The 26,334-nt window shown below is 44.1% G+C and overlaps 1 protein-coding gene across 2 annotated transcripts in view; it reads left to right on the forward strand.

Annotated features, from left to right (window-relative positions):
• The window catches only part of CAPN6 (calpain 6), a 58,087-nt gene that overhangs the window by 27,006 nt on the left and 4,747 nt on the right, over window positions 1-26,334 (forward strand). For both annotated transcript variants that reach the window (XM_063170346.1, XM_063170347.1), the window contains exons 4-12: window positions 8,286-8,417; window positions 9,255-9,463; window positions 10,145-10,337; window positions 14,609-14,802; window positions 16,377-16,454; window positions 17,626-17,821; window positions 20,442-20,564; window positions 22,922-23,124; window positions 24,209-24,330. In XM_063170346.1, the coding sequence (XP_063026416.1) occupies window positions 8,286-8,417; window positions 9,255-9,463; window positions 10,145-10,337; window positions 14,609-14,802; window positions 16,377-16,454; window positions 17,626-17,821; window positions 20,442-20,564; window positions 22,922-23,124; window positions 24,209-24,330 (1,450 nt within the window). The remainder of the gene's footprint in view (window positions 1-8,285; window positions 8,418-9,254; window positions 9,464-10,144; window positions 10,338-14,608; window positions 14,803-16,376; window positions 16,455-17,625; window positions 17,822-20,441; window positions 20,565-22,921; window positions 23,125-24,208; window positions 24,331-26,334) is intronic.

The raw sequence follows: 26,334 nt of genomic DNA on the forward strand, positions 1-26,334 counted from the left end.
CTCACCACGTCAGGGTGTTTAGGAAATGATGTCAGAGAGTTGCTCCAAGGACTGGCTTTGTTCCTGGCCATCCTCTTTTATTGCATTTAATGCAAAAACATTTTCCCTGCTTTGGTGCATGGCTACATTCAGATTTTCTTTCAAATGCTGCTACTGTATCTACCTGTTTTTCATGGAGCATCACCACCTCAAAATCAGAATGAATCCTTGTAAAAGCAGTTTGCAAGAAAACTTCAGATTAGTGATCCCAAAATGGTCCTTTTAGGATGGAAAACTATCACTTTTCCCAGAAAGTTGAAACATATACATTTTTAGCCAATTAAATTGGGACTTTGATTAATTTTTTTCCCCACATCATGTCACAGTTGTTGTAGTTTGGAATAGCTGAAAATCAAGTTTCATAGGGGTTGGAATTGCTGTGAACAATTTTATATTTAGGTTTATTGTCGCAGACATCTTTTCATTAAAAATCCTTTTTTAGGATTTTTCCTCCTGAGAAGCTGAGAGGCCTCAGGAGCAAAATGCCAACAATGGTTATCTGCTGCTGTGGAATGCAACAGGTGCATCTGGGATTGGTCTCATGTGGTTGTTTCTAATTAATGGCCAATCACAGCAGAGCTGACTCAGACAGAGAATCTGAGGCAGCTGCCTTTGTTATCATTTTTTTCTTTTCTATTCTTAGCCAGCCTTCTGAGATGAAACCCTTCCTTCTATTCTTTTTAGTATAGTTTTAATGTAATACATATCATAAAATAGTAAATCAAGCCTTCTGAACATGGAGTCAACATTCTCGTCTCTTCCCTCACCTGAAAACCCCTGTGAACACCATCACAGTTTATATGATCAGTAGAGACCCATGGCTCTCTCCATGTCCCAGCACCACGGCAGTGGCAGGGTGATGTCTGTGCACTGCCCTTTGGAAGAACCTGAGCTCTGCTTCCAGGGGAGCTTGGACATCTGGCTGAGAGAATTTGATGTTCCCTGAGGTGAATCCTGTCCTAAGAATGGCATCTCTGATTGCTGCTGCTGCTGGGGAAAAGTCACACAAATTGAGTTTAGAGAAGGGAATAGGTCCAAGGGGAAGAAGGCAGGAGGCAAAGGCTGGGTTCTGGTAAATTCAGTGAAAATCAAAGTGTTCTTCTCAAACAAGGCAGCTTTTCTCTAGAGGTGTTATGGATGTGCTGCCGTTCTGGAGCATCACAAACTCGGATGGTGCAGCAAGAGGTGATTTGAGGTGGTTTGTCCTTGTCTGAGGGCTCTGGGAGAACAGCAAATCTCTCACTGGAGTCTGCAGTGATTTCTGGGCTGCACTGGCAGAGGGCTGGCAGAGCTTCAGCAGAGGCTTTGTCAGGAGGTTCAGGAGGAGGTCAGCCCTAGGGCCCATCACTCACTGAGCCCTGCCCAGCCCTGTCAGCATTCTGGAGAGAACAGCACAGCTGCTCCAGGGGTCAGGTGAAACCCACAGACAGCCAAGATACACACACCATGTTGCCCAATTGCAATTTTTGGGGTTTTTTCTTCCAAAACATTGATTCAGATCCTCCTCAAACACACGTGTCCCACAGGCAGGGCAGGGCTGAAACCCATGGACTGAGCATTAGTCACCACTAGCCCCAAACTGAAAAAGGAAAAAAAGTACACTATAAAAATGTTGTGATGCATTTGGTTTTGTAACAGGATTTAGCAGAGAGGGAGGAGGGGAAAGAAGCATTTCTCAATCCTCAGATAGCTGAGTTTTCTTTTACACAAGGCTGGAGCTCTGGCGTGTCCTCCCCCTTGCTCCTGTGCTGCTCAGTTTCTCTTGAAGCAGCACTGGGCATTATCTCATTTTCAAGAACTGATGCTGCTGGATGATGGGCTCAGAGCTTTCAGAGGAGTTGCACATCCTGAGCTCAGGGTGGACAGACAGAAACCTGGGGCTAAACCTGCCCAAAGCCCCCTCCTGATCTCAGCAAGTGTCAGAACTCAGTGCATCCCTCCTGGCATCCGGAGTTGCTGGGACACTGCCAGGGGGCTCAGAGACCCTGGCACACAGCCCGGAACACCTGGGGATTTGATTTTGACCCTTGGAGCAAGTTGCCAACTTTGTATGAGGAGATGAAAGTCACACAGGTTGAATGGTGTAATAATAAAATTATCACAGGGTGAAAATGTAGATTTTAGGATTTTTGGTATGGGGGTTATGGGAACAAGATGGAGGAACTTGGGCATGTCCAGCCTTCCTTCTTCTTCTTCTTGTTCTCCATTTTCTGCAGTGATGTTGGCACTTTGGGATTGGTTTAGAGTAGAAGTGCACTGTCTAACACAGGTGATGGGTATTGGGAATTAAGTGTAAATATGTTATAGTAGTTTGTAGTATAAGAGGACAACACAGAGTGCCTGTGGCTGCCCTGCTGAGCAGACCTCGGCTGGGCAGAGAGAAAATTTTATAGATAAGAATTAATAAACAACCTCAAGATGGAAAAGTGAAGAGTCCAGACTCGTTCTTCAGTTGCACAGGCTGAAGCAGAGACACCCTGCACATCTTGGGCAGCAATCATCAACAGCAACCCGAGAAGCAAGGGCTGTTTCAGTCAGGTCACATCTGACCCTGGGTTTTATGGATGCCTCCTGTGGGGTCACTTCTCTTTTTCCACTCCACAGGCAGATTTTTTTCAGCCACAACGAGGTTTAGAAGTCTTTTTGCATGCACTGGAATATCCAGTGCAGTTGGGCTTGGTCCTTTTGCTTCTTGGGTTAACTGCAGACGCTTTGGCACACAGCCTGCTCTGGGGAGAGCTTCTGTGGCCATGCCAACACAGCTGGGGTTTATCACAGGATGGACAACCCCATTTACCTGCTCAGCTCCACAATCACAGAGTGCTGTCTTTGCTGCCCTCCTTTAGATGAGTTTGGTTCAGTGTCAGCTGCAGCCAAAGCTGAATTTTCCCATCCATGTTCAGAAAGAATTGCCTTTCCCCTGCTCCCTACACTGTCTCTACAGGAGTTGTCTCAAGATGATGTGAGGGTGGGAGAAGGGAACAAAATGGGAACAATTCTCAGCTCTGACAGAAATCAACCTGCTTTAAAGAATTTAAGGGAATGGTGACTGGGCTTAAGTAGATCAGTCTGATAATGCCTGCCTCTGTAGGTCTCATGTGCAAGCAAAGGTGGATTATTTGTCATGCTAAGGCTGGGTTAAAGGGTGCTGGAGAAAGAAGGCTCTAAATATTAAAATACCTTTGAAAATCTAAATTGCAAAAAATTACTGCTCTTCTGTCTTCTTCCCTTGACTGAATCTCTATATAATCTCTGCTATATTCTCTGAATAATGAGGGTCTGTCTCTGAGACAGTTGACAGTCCCCAGTCTGTTAAAAATAATCTTTCCCTTTTCTTGGACATATGAGATCGTCCAATAATTAACATTTTTTTACAGTGCAGCTTCAGCTAACACCTGTGAAGAAACACAGCTAATTAATGCCCTTCTGAATGTCTTTCTCCCTATCTCTAACCAATACTGCATAACCTTTAGTTAATGAATATTTGTAATACTCACACCAGGAGATGCATGTTCAGAGCTAAGGGGAATTTTTTTCCTTTAGCTAAATTGCTCCAAGAGTCAATGCATTTATCAATGCACAATCAGTTACCTGCTGGACTTTGTGGTGCATCTGGTCTCAAATAAAGCACATTCTTTCTTTTTTATTTAGTTATTCTTTAATTTTAGGGAATTGTGGAAGAACAACACATAAACCATTTCATGGCTCCAGTGAAATCAGTGTCTCGTGTCTACCATGGTTCACACTGTTTTGCAAAACTCCTTCATGGGGATGCATAGCTGGTGAAATAAATTACTTGTAGTACTCTCAGATTGTGTTGCAGGAGTCCTACAGGAATATCCCCCATCACAATTTTCATTGCTGCTTGGATGAGGGGCTAGGAAGGTAGGAATGGGAATTCTGTAGGATCCAGACTGGGACAAGATTACAAGCCAGCTGACGAGGTTGCTCTGTTACAAATAAAGGGACCGTTTAAAATCAGGAAAAAGGAGTTTCTCAGCCACTTTATTCCTCACAGCATCAGTTTCTGAATGTCAGATATTTCAACTGCACAGCAAGGATGGGAGGTGACACAACCAGACTTCTGCCATGCAAATAAAAGCCTGGTAGGACAATGAGGGCATCAGGGCTTTCAGCAGAGCCAGGAGGCCCTGAAACCTCCAACCTCACTTCCAGACTGTGCCCAGCCCAATTAGAGCTCTGCAGATGGTGTTTATTTCATTGTGTGAGGGGAGAAATGGGGAGAGCTCTGCTCTCCCATTTGGGATGCTCCCTGCAGGCACAAATACTGCAACAACTGCTTTTATTGTGGGGCTGTGTCAGAAACAGGGTGGCTGTCAGGCATTAATGGTGTGTAGTGGGATCCTGTAGTAACTACAATTAAATGTTTCCTTGGAAATGGGAAGATATTTCTCTCCTTCACAGCACAGATGATGCGAGATGATCCTGAGAAAAAGGATTGGGGTTAAACCATTGTGTCTGCAAAGGAGGAGGTTCTGGTGGAACTCCCAGCCCCAGTGCTTGGGTGCTCAGGCAGCAAGAGAGAGAAGGGATTGGGACTCCTGAAGTGCCTGGATCACATCTCCTGTCAGTGTCTCCTCCTTGGAATTCCTCCAATTGTAACTGGTTTGATCCTCAGCTATCCTAAATTGGGAACATTATATTGTCACAGACATCTTTTATGAAAAATCCTTTCCTTAGGATTTTTCCTCCTGAGAAGTTGGGAGGCCTCAGGAACAAAATGTAAACAATGATTATCTGCTGCTGTGGAATGCAACAGGTGCATCTGGGATTGGCTCATGTGCTTGTTTCTAATTAAAGGCCAAGCACAGCTGGCTTGGACAGAGAGCCAGGCCACAAACCTTTGTTATCACTCTTTCCTATTCTATTCTTAGCTAGCCTTCTGATGAAATCCTTTCTTCTATTCTTTTAGTATAGTTTTAATAAAATATATATCATAAAATAATAAATCAGCCTTCTGAAACATGGAGTCAGATCCTTGTCTCTTCCCTCTTCCTGAGACCCCTGTGAACACGGTCACGTTAGATATACTAACTGCTGGGAGCATTGTAGACAAACATATTTTTAAATTTTTTAATATATTTTCTTTTTAATTTCTATTTTTACATGCTTAGGGCAACCAAAAATGCTTAAAGACCCTCACAAGGACTGCAGAATAATACACTGAAATAGCACATTTCTAACTTGTGTTGGGGGAATTGTGGCTTAGACAGATAAAAGTATTCCTAAGAATTGACTATATGGCATAAGTGGTGAAAATCCCAAAGCCCAGAAGAGAGCAAAGAGCTGAAGTGAGCTCTGGGCTGTGCCTCAGTGTTATTGTGTCTCATCTGAGCCACACAGTGACAGTCACCACAGAAGGTGTTATAATGACATTATTTCTTTAATTTATTAATTTATTAATTAATAAAAGAAACTGAATTTGTGGCATTTTCTTACACTGTTCTTTAGCCCCAGAACTCCAGGGTTCTTAGGTGGTTTAATCAGAAAGGGTGTATCAGGCAGGATCCTGGAGGATTTGGTGGCTCTGGGGGAAGCAGGGAGGTTCTGTTTCTGAGCTGTGCTGTTCCCTGTTTGCTTTGGACCCTAGCACTCAGCAAATGCTGATCTCATCCATAAATTTTGGCAGTTGGCACATGCTGCTCTGTTTTTCCTCTGAGGACTTTGTGAGATGCAAGACACACTTCAATTAAAAAATGGCAGTTTAATGTGGTTATTTTTATCAAAACAAACCAAATAAGATATTCATAATACACAGCAGTGCTTAATTTCTTTTTAAAACCAATTAAAGTTTTGGCTTCCACTAGTGACAGAAAAGTTTGGACAGTTCTTACCCCAATGGCTCCATTTATCCCTCATTTATTATTCTAAGAAAATAACATTTTGAAAGGAAAAACAAACTAGAAATTATTAATGCCAGAGCTGCCAGGAAATGGGATATAAAATGGAATCTGGCCCACGTGGATGTGGGATGTGTGCTGCCACCATGAAAGCCAAGTGGCCAAATGATGTCCACCCCTGCAGCCAGGTGGATTCACATCTCTGAGGTGCCATTCCATGTCAGAACATCCAGGGAGGCTCAATGAATCTGTCCATGATGCTGATGAGCATCTTGTCCGTGCTCAGTTTTCCTCCTGGGCACCTTTTTTGTTACTCAGATTTTTGTTGAGGTCTCTTAATAAGCTTTGAATTTTCTCTAAATGCAGACACGTGAGAATTCCTGACAGGAGAGCAGTGTCATGCAATGATCAGTTGCTTGTTTCTCAAAAAGCACTTAAAATGTCTGCTTATTTTATGAGAATAAAATAAACTATTATTTAATGAGAAAAGCCTCATGCCCAAAATATTGGGCATCTCCTTAAGGAGAACGGCTGGAGCTCTATGAATTCCATGCTGTGAGCTGATTTCAGGATCCATCACCCAAACCAGCCCAGATTTTGAAACCATCAGCTGAGCACTGAGGTGGCTCTTTTCTCTGGAAATGAGTTAATCTGGCACTGATTTGTCAGAGTCACATCAGAGGGATGGATGCCTGTGGTGTGTAGCCATGCTTGGGTTGCACTCCTGCTATTTGGGGATCATCATCTTTAATTGCCAAAGGGCAGAGAGAATCTACAGGTAAGGAGCACAGCTCCTTCCTCTGCTGCTGATGGCAGACAGGACAAACTGCAGGAGATCTGGGGTCTCCTGCCATTTTGAGATGAGATGGAGTTACTTATTCTGCTTTTCTAATGCTTGGGTACAGGATCATCTCCACAGTGTTGAAATTGAGGGTTATTAAACTGTGAAAGAGCAGAACTTCTTTGCTATCTTCTCAGTCAGTCAGGAGGAGCTGTGACTGACAGGAGAGTGTCAGGAGTAGTGACTGGGGTGAACCCTGCAGGTTCCACACCAGTTAGGGATGAAGTGTTGGTGGGAGGTTCCCTCTCCATTCAGCAGGACACCTCTGCCAAGGATTTTGTGGGGACAAACACATCACTGCTGCAAAATGCACCCCTGTGGCTTTCCCATGGTCCATGAAACACTCCCTTTAGTGCAAGGTGTAATCCAGGGAGGAGCAGGGAGACATCCCAGCCACATTCTGGTGGGAATCTGCATGTGGAGAGAAATGGAGCCAGGAAAGGAGGGACAAATAATTCTAACAGGAGCCAGAGCCATGAGACCCAGAGAATGAAAAGTGTGCTTCACAAAGGGATGTTCTCTTGGGGTCACTGCAGTGACCCAGGCTGTTGGTGAAGGAGGGTTTCCAATGTGTCAGCCAAAGGAATGGCAGTGGAGATGATGCCTTGGAGTGGCCGCCTAGAATAAGGCAAAGGACAAAGTTACAATAATAAAGTGAGTATTTATTAAAGGCCTTTAACAGGCACACCTTGGGCAGTGCAGGAGCCTGGCAGAGGCTACACCCAAGATGGACAATGGTCACGAGTTCTTTGGACAGATATAAGTTTGGTCTATTTGCATATCAGAGGTTCATTCCTCAATTACATCCTCAGGTAATGAAGTCACATTCCCTCAGTTTGCTTCTCCCCAATTCACTTTTGTTTGTACTTTTTTGGGGCCTGGGGCTGTAGGCTGTCCTTGGGTTCCAGGCCCAGAGGAATTGCTTTGTCTGACCAAAGTGTGAAGACAGTAGTTAATACTTTATATGAAGTGTAGAGTTATGCACTATTGTAGCACAAGATTTGAAAAAGATAAAGGCTAAAATCTTAAGGCAGCATTCCCCCCCTTTAGAGGCTTGACAAGGAGAATCTCAGAGCTCAGGTGTCAGCAGCATCAATTCCTGCTGCTTTTCTTGACTGGAAGGATGTAGGGGACACAGTATGGATAAATGAAGGTAATGTAGAATGTAATCTTATCCCCCAAAGAGTTTCAACTGGAACCAATTACTAAAGATTAGGAGCAGGACTGATTGTAACAGGCCACACCTGTAGCCAAGAAAAACAAGTGGCATAAGAAATTGGATTAGTGGGAACTGGAGTCAGATGGCTGCTGCAAGGACCAAGAACAGTCAGTGCTTAGAGGAGCTGCCTACAGAAAATTTTGAGGAGGTATGCAACTCTGAGGCTATGGAATCCTTGCACCATAATGATAATAGAACTCAATACATATAAGACAACATTGCACTGTTAATGATAAGAGAACTGTTGCAATATATAAGACAACAGAAGGATGCTGTGCTCATTTTGGGAGTGGAGTCTCCAGCAATCTCTGGTTTGCTTTGCCAGGACCTCTGTGACGATCCCCACCTGCTTGTGGATGGAATGAGCTCCCATGACTTCCACCAGGGCAAGCTGGGGAATTGCTGGTTTGTGGCTGCGTGCTCCTGCCTGGCTTTGAGGAAGAGCCTCTGGCAGCAGGTGGGTGATCAGAGTGTGTGGTGCAGGAAATAAAACTGATAAACCAAGCTAGCCTTGGTTGTTTTTCTCCCTAGACTAACAAGGGATGAATTTTGGTGGATTCAAATCTTCCTTTTCTTTAACATGTTCTAGGGCAGTCTGCCCTGGGAATAAACCTCAGCACAGTGCACTTGCTGAACTTCCCCTCTGTGAAAAATGTGTATTTTATGATTGGCTTTTCACAAATATTAAAATGAATATTATATTTGTTATGTTAGAAAGTTATGCTGTATTAATTTTCTTAAGTAGAGTGTTAAATATAGTTTTAGGTTATAACATGACGTTAAAATAGAAACTATGTAGGTAAGATATTTTTTTAAAGAGAGGAATGAGGTACTCACACCAGATAGCAGCCATAGGACACCTGAATCTTTCAGAGAAAGAGAATTTATTGCTCCTTTATCAGGAGAAATTAACTTCTCCCCACCTTGCTCAGCTCTGAAGATGCTGTCAGGATTCAGAGGAAGAAGCTGACACTGACCAGCCAGAATCCTGTGTTTGAATGGAATTTATACATCATGTATGAGATGTATGAATATGCAGCAGGCCATTGCTTTTAAGGGTTAGTGCTCTGTTAACGAGGGTCCTTTTTTGGGCTTATTTTGCCCAAAAAGAGGTACCCAGACTGTCCATAACTCTTTGTTTTTATTGTCTCGTATTTACCTAAATCCTAATTGTCCAAATTTTTATTACTCTGATTATATTACCATTTTCATAACCATTTTATTACTATTAAAAGTCTAAAAATCCTAAAACCAAGTGATGTGGCCTTTTCCTCACCCTTCCATGGTTTCTCAGGTGATTCCAGACTACAGTGAGCAGGAGTGGGACCCCAAAAGCCCAAGGAAGTACGCTGGGATTTTCCGTTTCCGCTTCTGGCGCTTTGGAGAGTGGACAGAGGTGGTGGTGGATGATCTGCTGCCCACTGAGAATGGCAGGCTCATCTACTGCCATTCCAATGTGAGGAATGAATTCTGGAGTGCTCTGCTGGAGAAAGCTTATGCTAAGTATGAGCTGGTTCCTTGTCCTTGTAGTCCTCAGTGTTGTCCATTTGTCTGATTTGTCTTTCAATCCCGTCAGACTTTCCACAGGTTTTAGTTTTGCTGCTGGTAGAGAACCTAAAAAAGACTGCAAACTCCTTTAATCTCTGTTAAAATAATAAATTACTGCAATACTGTTTACTTCAGCAGCCCAAATCCTTAAGGATCCTAGAAACCAGAGAAGATTTATCTGCAGTTTGCTCAGGCTTTTTTGCTCTGTTCTTATATGTGATTCTATTCACTTATGTGATTTCTTACCTTTGAGGCTGAGCACTGTTGTATCAGCGAAACATTTGCCTTAATTCAGGGACCTTGTCTGTTTAGACCACCTAAATTTTGCAATGGGTAAAAATATCTGAGGAAATACTATGTGCATTTCATACTTGCGGTAAGTCCTTCTTTATATTTAAATATTCATATATTTATAGTAATATATTAATGTGCAATGACAAAAACATATTTGTATTTAAATATTTGCATTAATAACACCAAGATACCACACCTCTTGCTCTCTCCACCTCTATTTTGTTCTATTCTTTTTTGTTCTGATTTTCTTGGTGAAACACAAACATGTTCCCTTCATTCAAGCCAAATCAGAGCACTTGTTCCAGCCCCCTGTAAACTGAGGATGTTCTGTGTTGCCCCCAGGCTGGCTGGATCCTACCAAGCCCTGGATGGAGGCTGTGCTGCAGAAGCCCTGGTGGATTTCACTGGAGCAGTGGCAGAATCCATCAATTTGGAGGAGGGCAAATATGGTGAGCTTATTCCTGAGCAGATGAAGCTGTTTGAAGACTTGATGAAAGTGCATAAAAGAGGAGGGTTCATCAGCTGCTCCATTTCGGTGAGTACAGAGAGCTGGATTTCAATGAAAATACTCTGAAAGAAATAGCATTATGAGGATATTGAGTATGTCCTTCCTTGGCATGTTTGGAAAAGCTTTGTATGGAGAAATCTAGCAAGTGCTTCCAGCTCCAGGAGCCACTAAATACAATCACAACTGCTTGTGCTGCCACTTCACTGTGTGTCTGAAATTCTTTTTTTCTGCATGGTCACAGTTGTGAACTGACCTGAGGTAAATCCACCCTAATTTACACAGCAGATAGCAGCATTCAACTGCTTTATTTCTTAGAGAAATCTCTTTAGAGAAAACACTTCTGGCATAGAGCTGCTGAGACCTCTTGACTTTGGTTGTGCCAGTGCGGCCCAGGGTAACAGTGGAGCTGAGCTGAAGGGCAGAGCTCCCCTGGTTATTAAGGCATTTGGTATTTAATTGATATTTCAGCTATTTGCTATTGAATATATTAAATATAGTCAATATATTGAATAATTTCCCCACAGGAATTAACCTGCAGAGCTTGCCTGTGCTGGCTCACGTGGGGCTCAGGTATCTCAGTGCCCACATTAGGAGCCCTGAAGTTCCTGCAGTCAGTAGAGAGGGGATGGTGTCTGAGGAAGATTTACCCCTCTCCAGTCCTATGCTAGAAGATGGTTGAATAACAGCTCCCAGAGGATGCTCTGTGCTTCACAAAGCACCTCTGGCCCAGCCCCTGGCCACAGGAGGCAAACCATTGACAGCTGGACTGAACTCCCCTAAGTCTGCAATGTCAGACCCTGGCTGGATAGTCTGAAATCCTCATCTGGTCCACAGTTATTATCACATCTGAAAGGCCAACAAACTGCAATGGCACCTGAATATTTCCTTAAAAATTGCTTTAAAATGATGTTTTTAATCATTTATAATGAACCATTAATCCAGCAGCCCACAGAAAAGGGATCATTTTCTAGGAGCTGCAGGGTTGGCATCTAAGTGCATTTCAGCATCTTCTTCCCACAACCCCTGCTTCAGTTTAAGGCCTTAGCTAAGGCTGATCTTAGTTAAACACTTAAACATTTTGCTTTAATTTCCCTCTCTGTGAATGAAGATGATTCCTTCAGAAATTCTTGTTACTATAAAGAGAGCTGTGGAATTGTCAAGAACAGTAGAAAACTAGCTGGTTTTGGGGGTTCCTCAGAATGTTACCTGTTGATCTAGCCCTGGTCCTGCATCAGGGCCTGGCACCAAAGAGGAACATCTGGTGTGGCATCAGCTCTCTTCACAGAAAGCAGGAGGCACAAGCTTTCCCAAATCCACACTGGATTTTTCCACACTCACAAATCCACACAGCATTTTTCCTGGGAAGGCAGTGAGAAGCACAGAGAAGGGAAGAGAAAACAATTCTTATCTCTATTCTGTGCTCCTGTTGTGTAATGTTTTAGGAAGATTGTTTACCTGGAGGGATTTGTCAGTTGGATTCTGCTGAGGATTGTTTTCATTCCTTGGCCAATTGGCTCAAAGCTGTGTTCTGGCTGTCTCAGACAGTTATGGATTTTTCTTTAGTATCTCTTTAATAGAGTATAGTATCTTTTTAGTATAGTTATAATACAGTATTAAGTAATATAGTACAGCTTTAATAAAGCAATTGTTCAGCATTCTGAATCAATGCCAATCATTCCTCACATCAGGGGCACCTGAATTTGATACACTTGGTACTTTCTGGGACACAAACTTTACCCTGAGATAGAACAGGGACTGTCCCTTCAGCAACATCAGGAAACAGCTCAGAAACAAAAGCTTCAAGGTCTTTGGGTTTTGTTTTACCTTTTTTTCATAAGACCTGAATTTTTATTTGCAAGAATTCCATCTGATTTGCTCAGAGCAGACTGCCTGGTGTGAATTGTTGCTGCAGACATTGTTTCCAGAATGATGGGCTGCTCCCAAATGCTAGAGCAGTTCTGTTTGTTAACAAGAATTTACTGAGGTGATTGACCAGGACACAAGGAGCTGTATTTTAAAGAGCAAATAATTAGGCAGTTGTAGTGCTTCCACTAAATCCTGGCATTATGTTTCTGCCTTCCAAATTAAACACAAATGCTTCTAAACATTGATTGCAGAGAGGCCATTCCTAAGTTTGCCTGCATTTGTCACTTTTTGATGTAATATGCACCCAGTGGAGCTTGCTAGGTGTAGAATATTCAATACTCGAGTGGCTTCATTGCTGCCTTACAAACATGTCATCATTTGCCTTGGATTACAGAATGGCCCTGAGCATCACCATTTGGAAATCTGAACAGACAGGAGATGCTTCAATATCCCATTTGAATAAAGAAATAAATAAGTATCTGCAGAATGAGGTGGGAAAGGCCAGCAGTGAGAAAAGCCTGGGGGGTGATAAAGGCAGCAGGAGAAGTTACAGACTCCCGTGCTGTCAGGGACTCTTTGTTTGCTTTTAGTTGTGAAAAATGCCAGTGAAAGTGTTACACAGGAGGGAGCCCAGAGCCAGGGGATGTCAGCCAGGCTGGGGGAACACTTGAGCTGATTCTCTGGGAGCTGCTGTCAGTGAGAGGCACAGAGGCCTTGGTGACACTCTCGCAGTTGCCCGCCCATCTGTCAGCTCCAATTTGATAGGAATTTCTCCTTCCTCCTTTTTTTTTTTTTTTTTTTTTTTTAATGTGATTTCTTACCTTTGGGGCTGAGTACTGTTGTATCAGTGCAACATTTGCCTTAGGACAAAGATCTTGTCTGTCTAGACCAGTTAAATTTTGAAATGGGTAAAAATATCTGAGGAAATACTGTGTGCATTTCACACTTGTGGTAAGTCCTTATTTATATTTAAATATTCATATATTTATACTAATATATGAATGTCTAATTATAAAAACATATTCATGTTTAAATATTTGCATTAGTAACACCAAGAGACCACACCTCTTGCTCTCTCCACCCCAGCCAAGGCTTGATTGAGCATTAATTAGGTAATTACAAGTTTACACACAAGGATCTGCACTGAGTCAAATTTTCCTTCCTTGATGTCCAAGGGAATGAGTGTTTCCAGGCCCTGTGGGGTGATAGATGAGAGAGACTCAAAGATGGCTTGGCTGGATTCAGTGAGGGTGAGGAGAATCTGGATCCAGCACCATCAAAACAACTCCAACATCTTTGTATGGTGCTGCTTTTCTGGGTTTAGATCAGGAGATTTGGATGCATTAAATGAAATTGTGCTCTTTTTCAGAGCTTGACTACTTTTTTGTATTCTTAGATCAGCATCTGATCAGGCCTAGGTCATCAAACAGGACAGTTTAGGGACATCAAACAGGTTAGTTTAGAGACAGCCTGATCACTGCTGGAAACTGGGATTCTTATGTGGAGTTTATGATGAGCAAACCCAGTTCCTAAAGCACCCTACAGATCTTCCCTTTGCCATGTAAGAGAGCCCTGCCAGGAGTGAGTGAGGTGAAGGACACAAATGCCTTGGAAGCTTTTTCACTTGAGCCTGTGCTCTCCCATTTTTACCCACTGCCAGTAGCTCTTCCTATTAATTTATTCCAACACTAGAACAAGCATTGGATAGCCAAATAAATTAATGAGTGCCCAGGTGAGGACACCCCAGACAGTCTGGGCACACCCATCAGTGTCCAGAAGAGCCATTTGGTAGAGATGCCAAGATTTTGGGAGGGCTGATTTTCTAACTCTGAGACCAGGAGGAGACAGACTGGCTGCAGCAGGCAGGATTCCCCCATGCCCTGGGATTGTCTGGCACTAACAACACCACACTAGTGAGCCCCTAGTTCTGATTCCTAGTGGCATTATTATGCATAGTAAAATCGCTCAGGAAGAGAATGAAAAACAAATATTTCTCATCCTTCCCCTTGAACGTGGAGCTGTCAGGTTGTCTGCACAACAGTTCCCCAGCTAGATAATAATTGATATAAACTCTATGTATTTCAGAAGGCTGATAATTTCTTTGTTAAGAAACCCATAGTTTTTATACTCTAGTTTGCTACAGGGTTGACCTAATTGGTCCTTTAGTTAAAACACCATCACCATTGGCTAATTAAGAAACCACCCTTTGGTAAACAAATCTCCATAACACATTCCACATGTTCACAACACCAGGTGCAGCAAGTGAAGATAAGAATTGTTTCTCATTCTTTTCTCTGATCTTCTCCCAGCCCTTCCCAGAACGATGCCTGGCAAAGTTGTCTGTTTCTCTCTGTGGCCAGAGAGCTGCTGCCACATCAGGTTCCTCAGAGATGTGAGTTCTCTTTGTTTAATTGTCATTTTCCATGCCCCAGGAGTCCCCTGGGCGGCCCAGCGAGGCAGAGACAGAGAAGGGGCTGATCGTGGGCCATGCCTACTCCGTGACTGCCATCAGGAAGCTGCGCCTCGGGGAGACCATGGTGCTCTCCTTCAAGGCACAAAAGCTGTTCATGATCAGGCTGAGGAACCCCTGGGGCAAGAAGGAGTGGCATGGTGCTTGGAGTGACAGGTAAGAGCTGCAAACCCGGTGTCAAGGGGTGAAGCTGTGCTGGGGCACTGCAATTTGTGGGACACACTCCTACTCAGAGATGGTTGGACCTCTTTGCCACCTCTGAGAAAATGAGCGTGTCCTGGAGGAGTCTGGACCTTATTTATTGTCCTGGCTCCCTCGACCTTATTTACTGTTTACATCATTCTTCTGGCCCACTGGAACACGGGAAGAAAAACAGCTCAGGAGTCAAGAACACAAGGATCATTCCCAGCTTCACCACTGAGCTTGTCTGTGACTCAGTTTCTCACCTGTCATTTCCAGCTGATGAGGATGGTAAAAGTATTGTAGATAGTTTAAGTGACTGGTGAAAAATGCTGTAAAAGTGCCATATTTGTGATTTTTTTTTTTTCTAATTAGTTTTCTTGTGGGCCATGGGCTTAGCAGGTACATCCACAGCAAGAGAAATTGTTGCTGGAGGGGATGTCTCCTATCATGGGTGATTTATACATGAAAAATATGTGACAGTTCAGCACTGGGCTCACCAGCTAGCATTTAGTATTTAACATTGCAGTGCTCTGAACAGCAGCATATTAATTTCTTATAATCCCTGCTTTAGCAAGCAAAAATCTACTACTTTGAGAGATTGGTCTGGGTGAAATGCAGAAAATGCACAAAAGAGCTGCTGTGTCTCGTTTAGCTGAAGCCCTTGGGGTTCTCCAGTAACCTGGCACAGATGCCACTCATGCCAGCACTGAGCACTCTAAAAGTGGCCCATGGCTTTGGTCTAGCAGAATTAAATTGACAATTTCCAAATAGGTTAAGGAAATTACTGTTAGGGTGAGCATCCTCCCTTCCCTCCTTCCAGCCTCCTCCAGCTTTAGCCTCCAGGTCCTTTTGGAGGAGCAGGGGGGAGTTGTGGCTCTGTTTGTCTGGTGTAACCCATCAGGACCAGGGTCTGGTTTGGGTTTCAGCAGGAGGCTGCTGGAATTTAGGGTCTGTGCTCCCCTGCAGGGGCTGTGTGCCTGAAGGGTCTGTGCACTGGAATACCCCTCTGCACACTGGACAGTGAGCTCAGGCTCCAGCAGTTTCTGCTCAAAGGCCCCCGGGGAAATCTCAGACCTCAGGGCTGTTTTATTAAGGTGATTAAAAGACAAAGAGAATACTCTGGTCTAAGTGAAGCGTTCAATAAGCTCCCGAGGAGGAAAACCAGGTTTCATTTGAGGGGCCTTCAGGGAATGGAGTCAATCTCCTGTGACCTTGGAAACCAGCTGTTTAAGTGTTTAAGAGTCCTAATGGAGGGTGTGACAAAGGAAATCAATAAAGTTCTGCTCTAGTTGAGCCTATTTCCTATTAATCTCTTTCTTTTTTAGTAGCTTTCAAATCAATTAATGTTTTAAAACCCCTCCTGAAAGCCTCACACTTTCATCAATATCATCTGCCCTTTCAGTACCCTGATATTCTTTTTAAAACCACAGAGCAGGAGAGATTTTTTTTTTGCTTCATTTTTTTTTCCAGATGAGGGTTTTTATTTTAAATTATTAATCATCTTTATTGTTGATTTCCCCCCCCCTTTTTTTATTATTTCCTTTTAGCTCTGAAGAGTGGAAGAAAGTCAGTGATTCTGAGCGCAAGAATTTGGGGCTCACTGTTGAGAACGATGGAGAGTTCTGGTGAGTGGGAGTGATGAGAAGGGTTTGGAGACACTGGCTACACCACTGAGGAACTGTCATTAATCTGCCATTTAACAGCTTCAAAAACAGATGGGTAAAGTTATCCCAAGGTCTGTTTCTTTCAAACTCCCAAGGGGTCACAGGGAAGAATAATAAAAATGGATTTAAAACTAGTAGAACAGAATTAGTAGCTCTCACAATCTATTGCCTATATTTAGGATAATCTCTCAGAAACTAGGAGAGCATGGGCTGGTTTACAGGACACAATGCCCAATGTTGAGCACTGTTTAGACCAGTTAAATTTTGAAATAGGCAAAAATATCTGAGAAAGTACCATGTGCATTTCACACCTTGTTTACTGAGTACTATGCCTGTCTGCAGTCAGCCATGGCTGAGGCATCTAAAAATAGAGTTGCATCCAGTGAATTTTGATATTTGTTGGTGTTCTCCAAGTGTTCATTCTCTATCCAATGTCTAGAGCTCTGTTAATTTTGAGCTTGCTTAAAGCTTAGATCCTTAGCCCAGCAGGTCCTTCAGGAGATGATCAATATTGCATCAAGTGAGCTGGCAGGGCTCACAGTGGAAATCATTCTGTTGGCTTTGTCAGGACTGGCAGCTGCAGGGTTTGGCTCTGGGCCATGAATTAGCCAGGACATGATGGTAATTCAAAGAACCAAGCTGGTTTTCAGTTGCTCTGCAGTCCAGCCCCTTCCTTTAGCAGGCACAGGCGAGATGGGGTTAAAGGAAAGCTCTGTCCAGAGGGCAGAGATTGGAGTTGTGCTCAGGGACAGATGTGACAATAAGGACTGTAACAGTGAGGAGTGCATCCTGCTTTAATTGCAGGTGATCTCTCTGGCCTTTGTAAAATGTGTTATCAAATCCAACCTTGGGGGTTCAAGCAGTCATTTATGCTTAGGAGATGCAACAGGACAGATCCTGATCTGACCAAACGCACTGAGTGATGCTGCTCTGAATTAAAACTCTGTGATTGTGGTTTCACAAGTATTTCCACATGGAAAGCTTTCCAGTGAATCAGTTTGTCCCCTGGACAGCTGAGCAATGCCTCCTCTTCAAATTACTGGAAGATTTTGTGTTTTGTTTTGGCTCTGTGCGTGAATATCACTGTTTATTTTTAAACAAACCATTTCTTCCCTGGTGTTGCCTGGAGCAGGATGACGTTTGAGGACTGGTGTAAGAATTTCACAGATGTGGACATCTGCAGGACTGTGAACACCTCCTGCTTCAGCCTCCACAAGACTTGGGAGAAGGAAATGATGTATGGGGCTTGGGCAAAGCATCCAGAGCCCCTGCTGAACCGATCTGGGGGCTGCTTTGATAACAGAGAGACCTTCCTGCAGAACCCCCAGGTGGGAACCCCTGTGTTTTCTGGGGTATTTGATAATAAAGAGACCTTCCTGCAGAACCCCCAGGTGGGAACCCCTGTGTTTTGTGAGGTATTTGATAATAAAGAGACCTTCCTGCAGAACCCCCAGGTGGGAACCCCTGTGTTTTGTGGGGTATTTGATAACAGAGACCTTCCTGCAGAACCCCCAGGTGGGAAATTTTGTGAGGTATTCAAGTGTATCCACTTTAACTGGGGCTCCTGAAGTACCCACGCTGTTTAGGAGTTGGCAGTGACTACCAAACAAAAAATCTCATTGCCTTGGGGGTGTGCTGTGTGCTGCATGTTTTGGTGCAATTTCTCAGAAGGGTTTATGTATTTATTTAGGACTGATCATGCTTGGGGCTGGTGAGTCACACACACAACAGAATTACTGATATCCTGCCTGGACTTCTTTCATTTTCCCAGGCATAGAAAGGCAGCAAGTCTGATTTTATAATGACAGAACCCACTTAACCCCCTTAAACAGCTCAGGGATTTGATCCACTGTATTTAGTTAGTACCCATTGGCATTACTGTCAGATTCTGGAAGTACCTGATCTCTTCCCCAAGCTCGCCCTCTCATCAGCATTATGGAATTTTCCTTTTCTCATCCTACCTGGTCATTTCAAGCTATTCAGTTGATCTACTCATCCATTCCTACTCCCTTTCCCACCTTCCTGCCTTTCTCTCTCCCAGCACATGCAAATTTAGACCTATAACTTCTGTTACTGTCTGTGGGGTCTGGGCACTCACTCTGGTAGTTACTACTTTGAGAACGGATCTTTCTGTCCAGATTAATTAAAGATATTTTTGCATCTGCTTCTGTGCACTTGCAGGGGAGGTTTCTGCCTGCAGCCTGTTTCAGAGCAGGATGCTGCAGCAGTGCAGCCTCTGCTGCTCACATCAGGTCTCAGCTTCCCAGCTCATCCTCACTGCTCTGCCTCTGTCAGTGCCTCATTTCCAGGGGGTGATGGAATTCAGGTATTGGCCTGTGAGATTCTGGATGTGTTCCAAGAGCTTGTCTGGTCTCATTTGTAAGTGTTTAGCTGTCACAGAGAACAAAATGCACAGTTCCAGCTGAGTGCAATGCCTGATGCAGTGGAATGCCTCTGTATTCCAGTGTCATCTCTGGGCCAGGTGATTAAAAGGCTCTTAGCAGCAGTGCTGGAACACATTTCTGTTATCTTAGGCTACTGTGGCACACCCCACTATAATCTAGAGATAATCTCTCTGTTCTCCTGGCTCTGAGGCTTCCTGTGAGGTTTATCTGGGCAGAGAGGGACTGTGCCACTTGCAGTCCCTTTGATAAGGCAATTTCAGCCAAGTATTTGTGTATTCTACAGTCATGTGCTGAATTCTAGATCATTTCCCATCGGGACAGCTGAGGTGCCATCAGAAGAAGCTCACAGCTGCAGAGCTGTCACCATACCAGGAGAACTTTCCTGATTCCACTTGTTGCCCTTCCACCCCTCCATGGCCTTGGAGCAGCCTGGGGGGGGTAACCTGTGCGTGGCTCAACAGGGACAAGGATTAAAATGTGCCTTACTGGGTGTTGCTGCATTTTATATCTCACTTTCTAGGTTCTCTTACAACCCCTGGGACTCTCCCAGGCCCTGTGCTTTCTCTGCTGCAGTAAGTGATATAAAACACAAATCAGAGCTTGGGATGGGGCCTTGCTCAGCAGAGCTCCAAGGCAAAGGGATGTGGATGGTTCTGTAACCAAGGCAATCTCAATATCTACCTCAAAGCAAAGCTCAATAATTTGTGTTTTAGCAGCAGTCAAAGGAAGAGGGAGGGGGGAATTGAACCAATGATGATATCCCTCTCTATGCTGCCAAAGAATTTCTGCTTAAATCAGAACATGTGGTGCACATGGTACCCAGCTGTGCACTGCTGCAGGTTTATGTTTCTATTTATTTTCTTCACATTTAAATGTCTTTGAGGATGGGAGAGTACAGCATCTGTCCAAACTTGGGGTAAATTATCTCCTCTCCTCTCCTCTGGTCCTGACAACTCAGGTTTGCTCTCTGCATGCACAAAGCAAAATTTAAAGGGCTCTCTAATAATGAACAAATTAATTAAATTCCTTATCATATAAAGAGACATCTGTCTGACCTTCTTTTGTTCATACTTATGAACTGGTCGGGTAGTGATTTTTAGTAAGGTAACTGTTCAAGTGGGATTTAGTGAGATGGGCCTGGGCTCCCTCTGGCCATGCAGGGCAGCAGAAAGCTGCTCCTCTGGCAGTGCAGGGGGCAAAGGCTGCTGTGCTGTGCCAGGCTCAGATTGCATCCAGGCAGGAATGCTTGGCTCCTCCCCTGGGCGGAGCATCTCCCCATGGGATGCTGGGATTGGCTCAGCCCTGCAGGGACACTCAGTGGCCATGGACAGCAGAGATCTCCTGCAGGGAGGGTTGGTGTGGGAGAGAGAAAGGAAAAACTGCCCCATGGACAGCAGAGAACTGCCCCAGCTCTGACAGATAGCAAATAGAACACACAGCCCCATTTCTAACCTAAGATAACATATTTCCTTGATGATGGCTTTACCCTCAGCCTCCTGAGGGTAAAATTCCATCAGCTCTTCTCTCTCCTGTCTCCTCCCAGTACCTCTTTGATGTTAAGAAGGCCCAGGACAAAGTGCTGGTGTCCTTACAGCAGGAGGATCGCCGCAAGTACAAGAAAGAAGGCAAAGGAGACAACATCACCATTGGCTTTGAAATCCTCAAGGTAGGCAGCCAGCTGTGCTCCTGGTGCAGAGCTTGTTCAGTTTGCTCAGTCCTGCTTCTCCCTGACAGTGAGGTCTTTGGCAGCTAGAGATCATCTCTAGATAGATAAATCTAGATAATCAGTGATATGTTCATCCATTCCTACTCCCTTTCCCACCTTCCTGACCTTCTCTCTCCCAGCACATGAAAATTCAGACCTATAACTTCTGTTACTGTCTGTGGGTGCTGGGCACTCACTCTGGTAGTTACTACTTTGAGAACGGATCTTTCAGATAATATACCAGGATTATCCTGGGCTCTGGCTCTGTGCTCAAACTCTGTGTGGGCACTGCACTCAGGCCATGGGAACTCAATTGATTTTAGTTCAGCTCAAACTCTATTTGGATAAATTTCATTTATTTGCGATAAATAATTTTTGCACATTGCAAAAGAATTTTAAGTGTTTTTCCTACCCCAAAACTTTCTAGAGAAAGGCAAAATTATATTAATACTTAAAACATGGAGGGTTTTTTTCTCCTTATTCTGCCTCCATTTCACCAGCAAATACAGCCAGGACAATGAGGTTGAAAAATCTGCAGTTTTTCTATTGCCACTTAGAAAAAAAGTCTTTTGAAAAGCTGGACTGGTGAGCAGGAAATGAATATATGGGAAAAATATATTGGGAACCATAGGGATCCCAAAAGGTAATTTAATTGTACTCTTAAGGCAAATTGGGTAAAATGAAAACACTTAAACTCAGAGGAGGGAAGCAAAGAAACAGCAATTTTTCTACTCTTTCATTGAGGATTGGGGTAATCCTGTCATCTGTTGCTACACCTCCTGGGACTGCATTAAATCTATGGCCGTACCCTAAAAAAAAAAATCAATTTTTAACAGTTGGTTAGATCTGCTGACATCTTCATCACACCTACTCATTTGCCAATCACCTGTTAACCACATATATTGAAAAGTGTTGTTGAAGAAAGCAGAATAATTTCCCTTGTTCGTGCCTGTAATTTGGAAAGGCTTGAAAAAGAAAATCACACCTTCCTAAAGGCTTCAGTGCTCTATTTTTATTTCTAATCAATAATTTTTCTATTTTAGATATATTCTAACACACCAGGCTCATTAGCATGACTAAAGGCCTTGGGAAGAGAGCTGCCAGTAAAGAATGAAGGGCTGCCTTTGCTCCAGAGCTGCTTGAGAGAGAGGTTTAGATTTAAACTCTGCTCTGGCAATACCAGTCCCCTGGAGAGGATGTTACGAGTTAAGCACAGCTTCAAGGCTTAGAAGAAAACATTCATGGTTATTCTGTGGCTTTTTTATTCAGAAAAGGGCAAGAAAAATCCAGCTGTGTGCTTCTGGATTGGGAGCCTGCTGTGAAAGGCTAGAGAAAGGAGGCAGAGGGATTTTGTCATAGTTGAGATGGTCACAATACAAAGCAACACTCAATTTTCAGAAGGCTTCAAACTGGTTTTTTTACAGCCTGCATGCTTTTTATACATTCTACCAAAGCTTATCAGTTTACACTTTACTCATTGGTTGTGACGGTGTTCACAGGGGTCTGAGGATGAGGGAAGAGATGAGGATCTGACTCCATGTTTCAGAAGGCTGATTTATTATTTTATGATATATATTATATTAAAATTATACTAAAAGAATAGAAGAAAGGATTTCATCAGAAGGCTAGCTAAGAATAGAAAAAAAAAGAAGGAATGATAACAAAGGCTCTGTCTTGGACAGAGAGTCTGAGCCAGCTCACTGTGATTGGCCATTAATTACAAACAACCACATGAGCCAATCCCAGATGCACCTGTTGCATTCCACAGCAGTAGATAACCATTGTTTACATTTTGTTCCTGAGGCCTTTCAGCTTCTCAGGAGGAAAAATCCTAAGGAAAGGATTTTTCATAAAAGATGTCTGTGACAATTGGTCAGGAAAAACAAAGAAAATGCTCATTAGAGTAGGCAGTTGCAGGTTTCTCTTATTTATCCTTCTGTCTGTCTTGGTTTCTTCGTCAACAACCTTGGTAGAAAATTCTTTCAGGGGTAAACATGGATCCTCTTATCAAACTTCTCTCTGGCTCACAGAAGTCACTGTAAAACCTCTTCCACGGGATTTCAGCCTTGTCTGAGCAGGTGGAGTCCTTGGGCTGTGTGTGTGTCCATCTCTGAAAGTGTTCCAAGCTCTGCAGCAGCATCACATCATCTCTTTCCGTGGGCTCCTGTCTTTGCCAGCCCCAAACTTTCACCTGCCACAGCTTAACTGGATGAGAAAACACTTGCCAAAGGATTTGCCTTGTTGGGTGAGAAGCTGTGTGGTGCTCAGGGAGAGCCCTGCCCTTAGCCCTGCTGTCCCTAACCCCTCTCCTGCTGCAGGTGGAGGACAACAGGAGGTACAGGCTGCACAAGCTGACGGTGCAGGAGAGAGTGGCCACGTCTCCCTACTCCAACACTCGCAGCGTGTTCCTGAGGAGGACCCTGCAGCAAGGCCGCTACGTCCTGGTCCCCACCACCTACATCCCAGGTGTCCCCACAAAATTCATCCTCAGGCTCTACACAGATGTGCCCTCAAAACTCAGGTGGGTGCCACTCACAGCTGCAGGAGGTCTTCCTTAGCCCACAGGCTGCAGCTCCATGGAGGGGTTGCCAGGTTGTCCTGCAGCTCACTGGCTCCAGAACTGGGCCTTGGAGACATCATGAGCAGCTCTGAGGATATCCAGGTTTGTACATTGTTAAAAATAGGTTAGAAGCTGTTGTAAAATAGTTGATAGATCGTTAGGGATGTACGGTTAGTTTGGTTATTATATTGTAAAGGGGGTTAAAAGGGGAGTTGTAAGAAATACGGTACTCAAGGTACCAGAACACAGCTCAGTAAAGTGCACCACGAGCCAGCCTGGACAGAACTGTAATGGCCAATCAAGCGCCTTAAACCTTCATGAAAATGAAGGATCCAGAAAGAAACCAATCCAAAGGGACAAAAAACAGGATAAAAAGGGGCTTCTGACCCACTGAATATGTGCTGTTCCATCTGGGACATCAGGGCCATCGCTGCTGAGCAGCCCCAGCGCCGGGAGCGCTCCTGCCCAGGGCCCCCTTGCTTTAGGCCTTTCTTTTCTTATAATAAATGCTGAAATCACTTTAGAACCAGGAGCCTGCTCTCGTTTTTATTGTACATGGTCAGGGAATGTTTAGTTAAGGGCATCTTGGATGATTCACTTTGAGTCTTTTGGCTTTTTTAGTTCAGTTCTTGCAGTGGCCCCCAGTTCTAGGTCAGGACCCTGAGCACTGGTGCTTGTGGTTACAGTGATACTTGTTGTTTCTGTGGCCATCTCCTCTGAAAGCAGTGGCTGCTGCAAGAGTAGAACCAGTGCTTCATGAATCAGGCCCGCTGCATTTATTTCTTGATTTGATAGTATTTTCCACTATTTAAAATTGGGGGTTTATTCACCATTTTTGCTTCCACACAAAAGATAACACAAATTTGTTTTACTTTGCTTTGCTCTATTTTTATTTCTTACATCTGTCATTTCTGCACCACAGAATTCAAAAACGGCAGATGAGGAAAAGCTACAAATCTCATGTTCTAAAAATGCCAGATTTCCACAACCATTGATTGCTTGCTTGACATTCTTTGCTTAGGTTGTTTTTTCCATGATTTTTCAGGGAGCTGAAGGAAGATAGGCCTAAAATGACGTGTTGGAGTCTTCTTTGTGGCTACCCACGCAGAGTCACCCAAATCAAAGTCCACTCTGCAGAGGGTTTGCAGAAACAAGACAGATCAGGAGGTAAGTGGAAAGAGAGTGTGGACGAGTGGGATTGGCTTTTCGGTCCTCTAAAGATGATTTGGGTTGATATGTAAGTAATCAGAAATTATTCGAACTGAGGATTCATGGGACTTGTTTTTTCCATCTTGCTGTAAAACCTGCCCCAGTGGAGAGATCAGATGAATATGGGGATGCACAACAGCAAGTTATGGGCAGGTCCGTAGCTGGTCAGGATGGGCAGGAGTGGCCAGACCCTCCTGAGGAGCTAATTGTGGGGATTAGTAAGGTTCTTCTGTCAGGGCTGTGTGTTTTCTAAATGGAAAATATCCAGGAGGCAGCTGAATGGCACAGACTCATGCAGTGTGTTACATTTACCTCGTTAGAGCGCTTCAGGGAGGACTTTGTGGTTTTCAAACATTCATTTTCAGCTGGGTAAAGTAGAACAGGGGTTATATGCTTTATACATGACTGTGTGTCTGTCAGAGGAAGTGTCCTGAAGGACATCAAAATGGCTTTATAGCACCTGATGTTGAGTTAATTAGGAAACTTGCCCAGTTGTCATTTGCTTTTTCATTTTCTACTCCTGCTCTGTCTGATAGTCTTCATTTTTCACAACTCAATGCTGGTTATTATTAGAGCCCTGTTCCAGGCCAGAGGAAATTTATTTTATTTTTATTTTAAATGTTTATTGGAAAGCTCCTCCTTGGTGCTGTCTTTGATCCATTGCTCTGTCTGGACAAGATAATGGATGGTTTGCTGTTGTCAGGAATAGTGGATGAATCCAGACTCAGTCCTGGATGCTCCTTGTGGAAGTACCTCTCTCCAAGTCAATGTTCTGAAGTGGATCCAGCTGTCTGTGAGCCAGGCACAGTGGCAGGTCTGCAGGATGATGAGGAAACTCTGTGCTAGAGGATTTTCTGTCACTCGTTCCCCAGCCTGGTTTTGAAATGGCTCTCACTACTGTCTGTCAGGCCTTTTCCCTGAGTTTCTCTCTGAGAACAAATCACCTTTTGCACTTTTAAGTCTTCCTGCTGACATTCCACGTTGGATTTGGACATTGAATTGTTTTTCACCTCTTAGAATATGAACTGAGTGCTGAGATCTGTGGTGTGTGACATCGCTGGAGGCAGAGAATCTTTAGTGGGAGCAGCGTGAGAAGCAGGAGGAAGGAGAAGCAGAGATTCACCTGCAAGGGGCAAAACAACCTGCTGTGACTGCCAGGGCAGTGCTCGTGTCTCAGCACTGTTCCTGCTCTTTGGGCCATGCCCTTTTCCAGTGGCGGAGGCTGTAAGAGCTCCCCAGGTTCTGCGAAGAGCAGCAGAGGAGTGGGAATGCAGCTGGCAATGTTCCCTCAGGAGTGTTTTCCTGAAAGCCTTTTGCTTTGGTACAGTGCTGCAGGGTGTGGGTGTTAGATCCTTGGAGCAGTTCTCAAAAACCCAAAAATTAAGCCTTAGACTACTGAGCACAGATTTCCTTAAGCCTTAGAAATGCCATTACTGTTCAGGTGTTTCTGGCTTTTACAGATTCCAACTTTCTCCTTTGCACTGTTCTTTTGCACAACTTCCCAAAGGAGCAGCATGGCCAGGGCCGAGGCAGGAGAGCTGTTATGGGGTTCAGGGCAGGGCTGGAGCCATTTGTGTGCCCCAGAGCTGAACCCAGCCCTCCTTCCTCTGCCAGAGCTGTTCCCTTGAGCAGCAGCTCCAGTTTCACTCCCACCTCATGGCAAATTCCGGGACATTGATTTTCCACTCTAGCAGACCTTGGTGTCTTTTCTTTGTCCTGTAAATAAACCAGGCACAGAACTGGGCCATCCATAGCTGAGAACATCTGATCCCCCATGTGCTCTCCCACTGCTTGCTTTTGTTGTGGAATTGGAGCCAGTTTTCCTAAAACAACTGACCCATCCAGCACTGCCATCACGGGGTCAGAACATTTTGGAGCATCATGGCTACAGGAACATTTTGTGTCCCCCTTCTACCTCCCTCTGTGAGGTCTTGCTGAGAATGTGAATGTTTCCTTCAGATA

Source organism: Melospiza melodia, chromosome 16 (genome assembly GCF_035770615.1).
Source record: "Melospiza melodia melodia isolate bMelMel2 chromosome 16, bMelMel2.pri, whole genome shotgun sequence".
NCBI classification, from domain to species: domain Eukaryota; kingdom Metazoa; phylum Chordata; class Aves; order Passeriformes; family Passerellidae; genus Melospiza; species Melospiza melodia.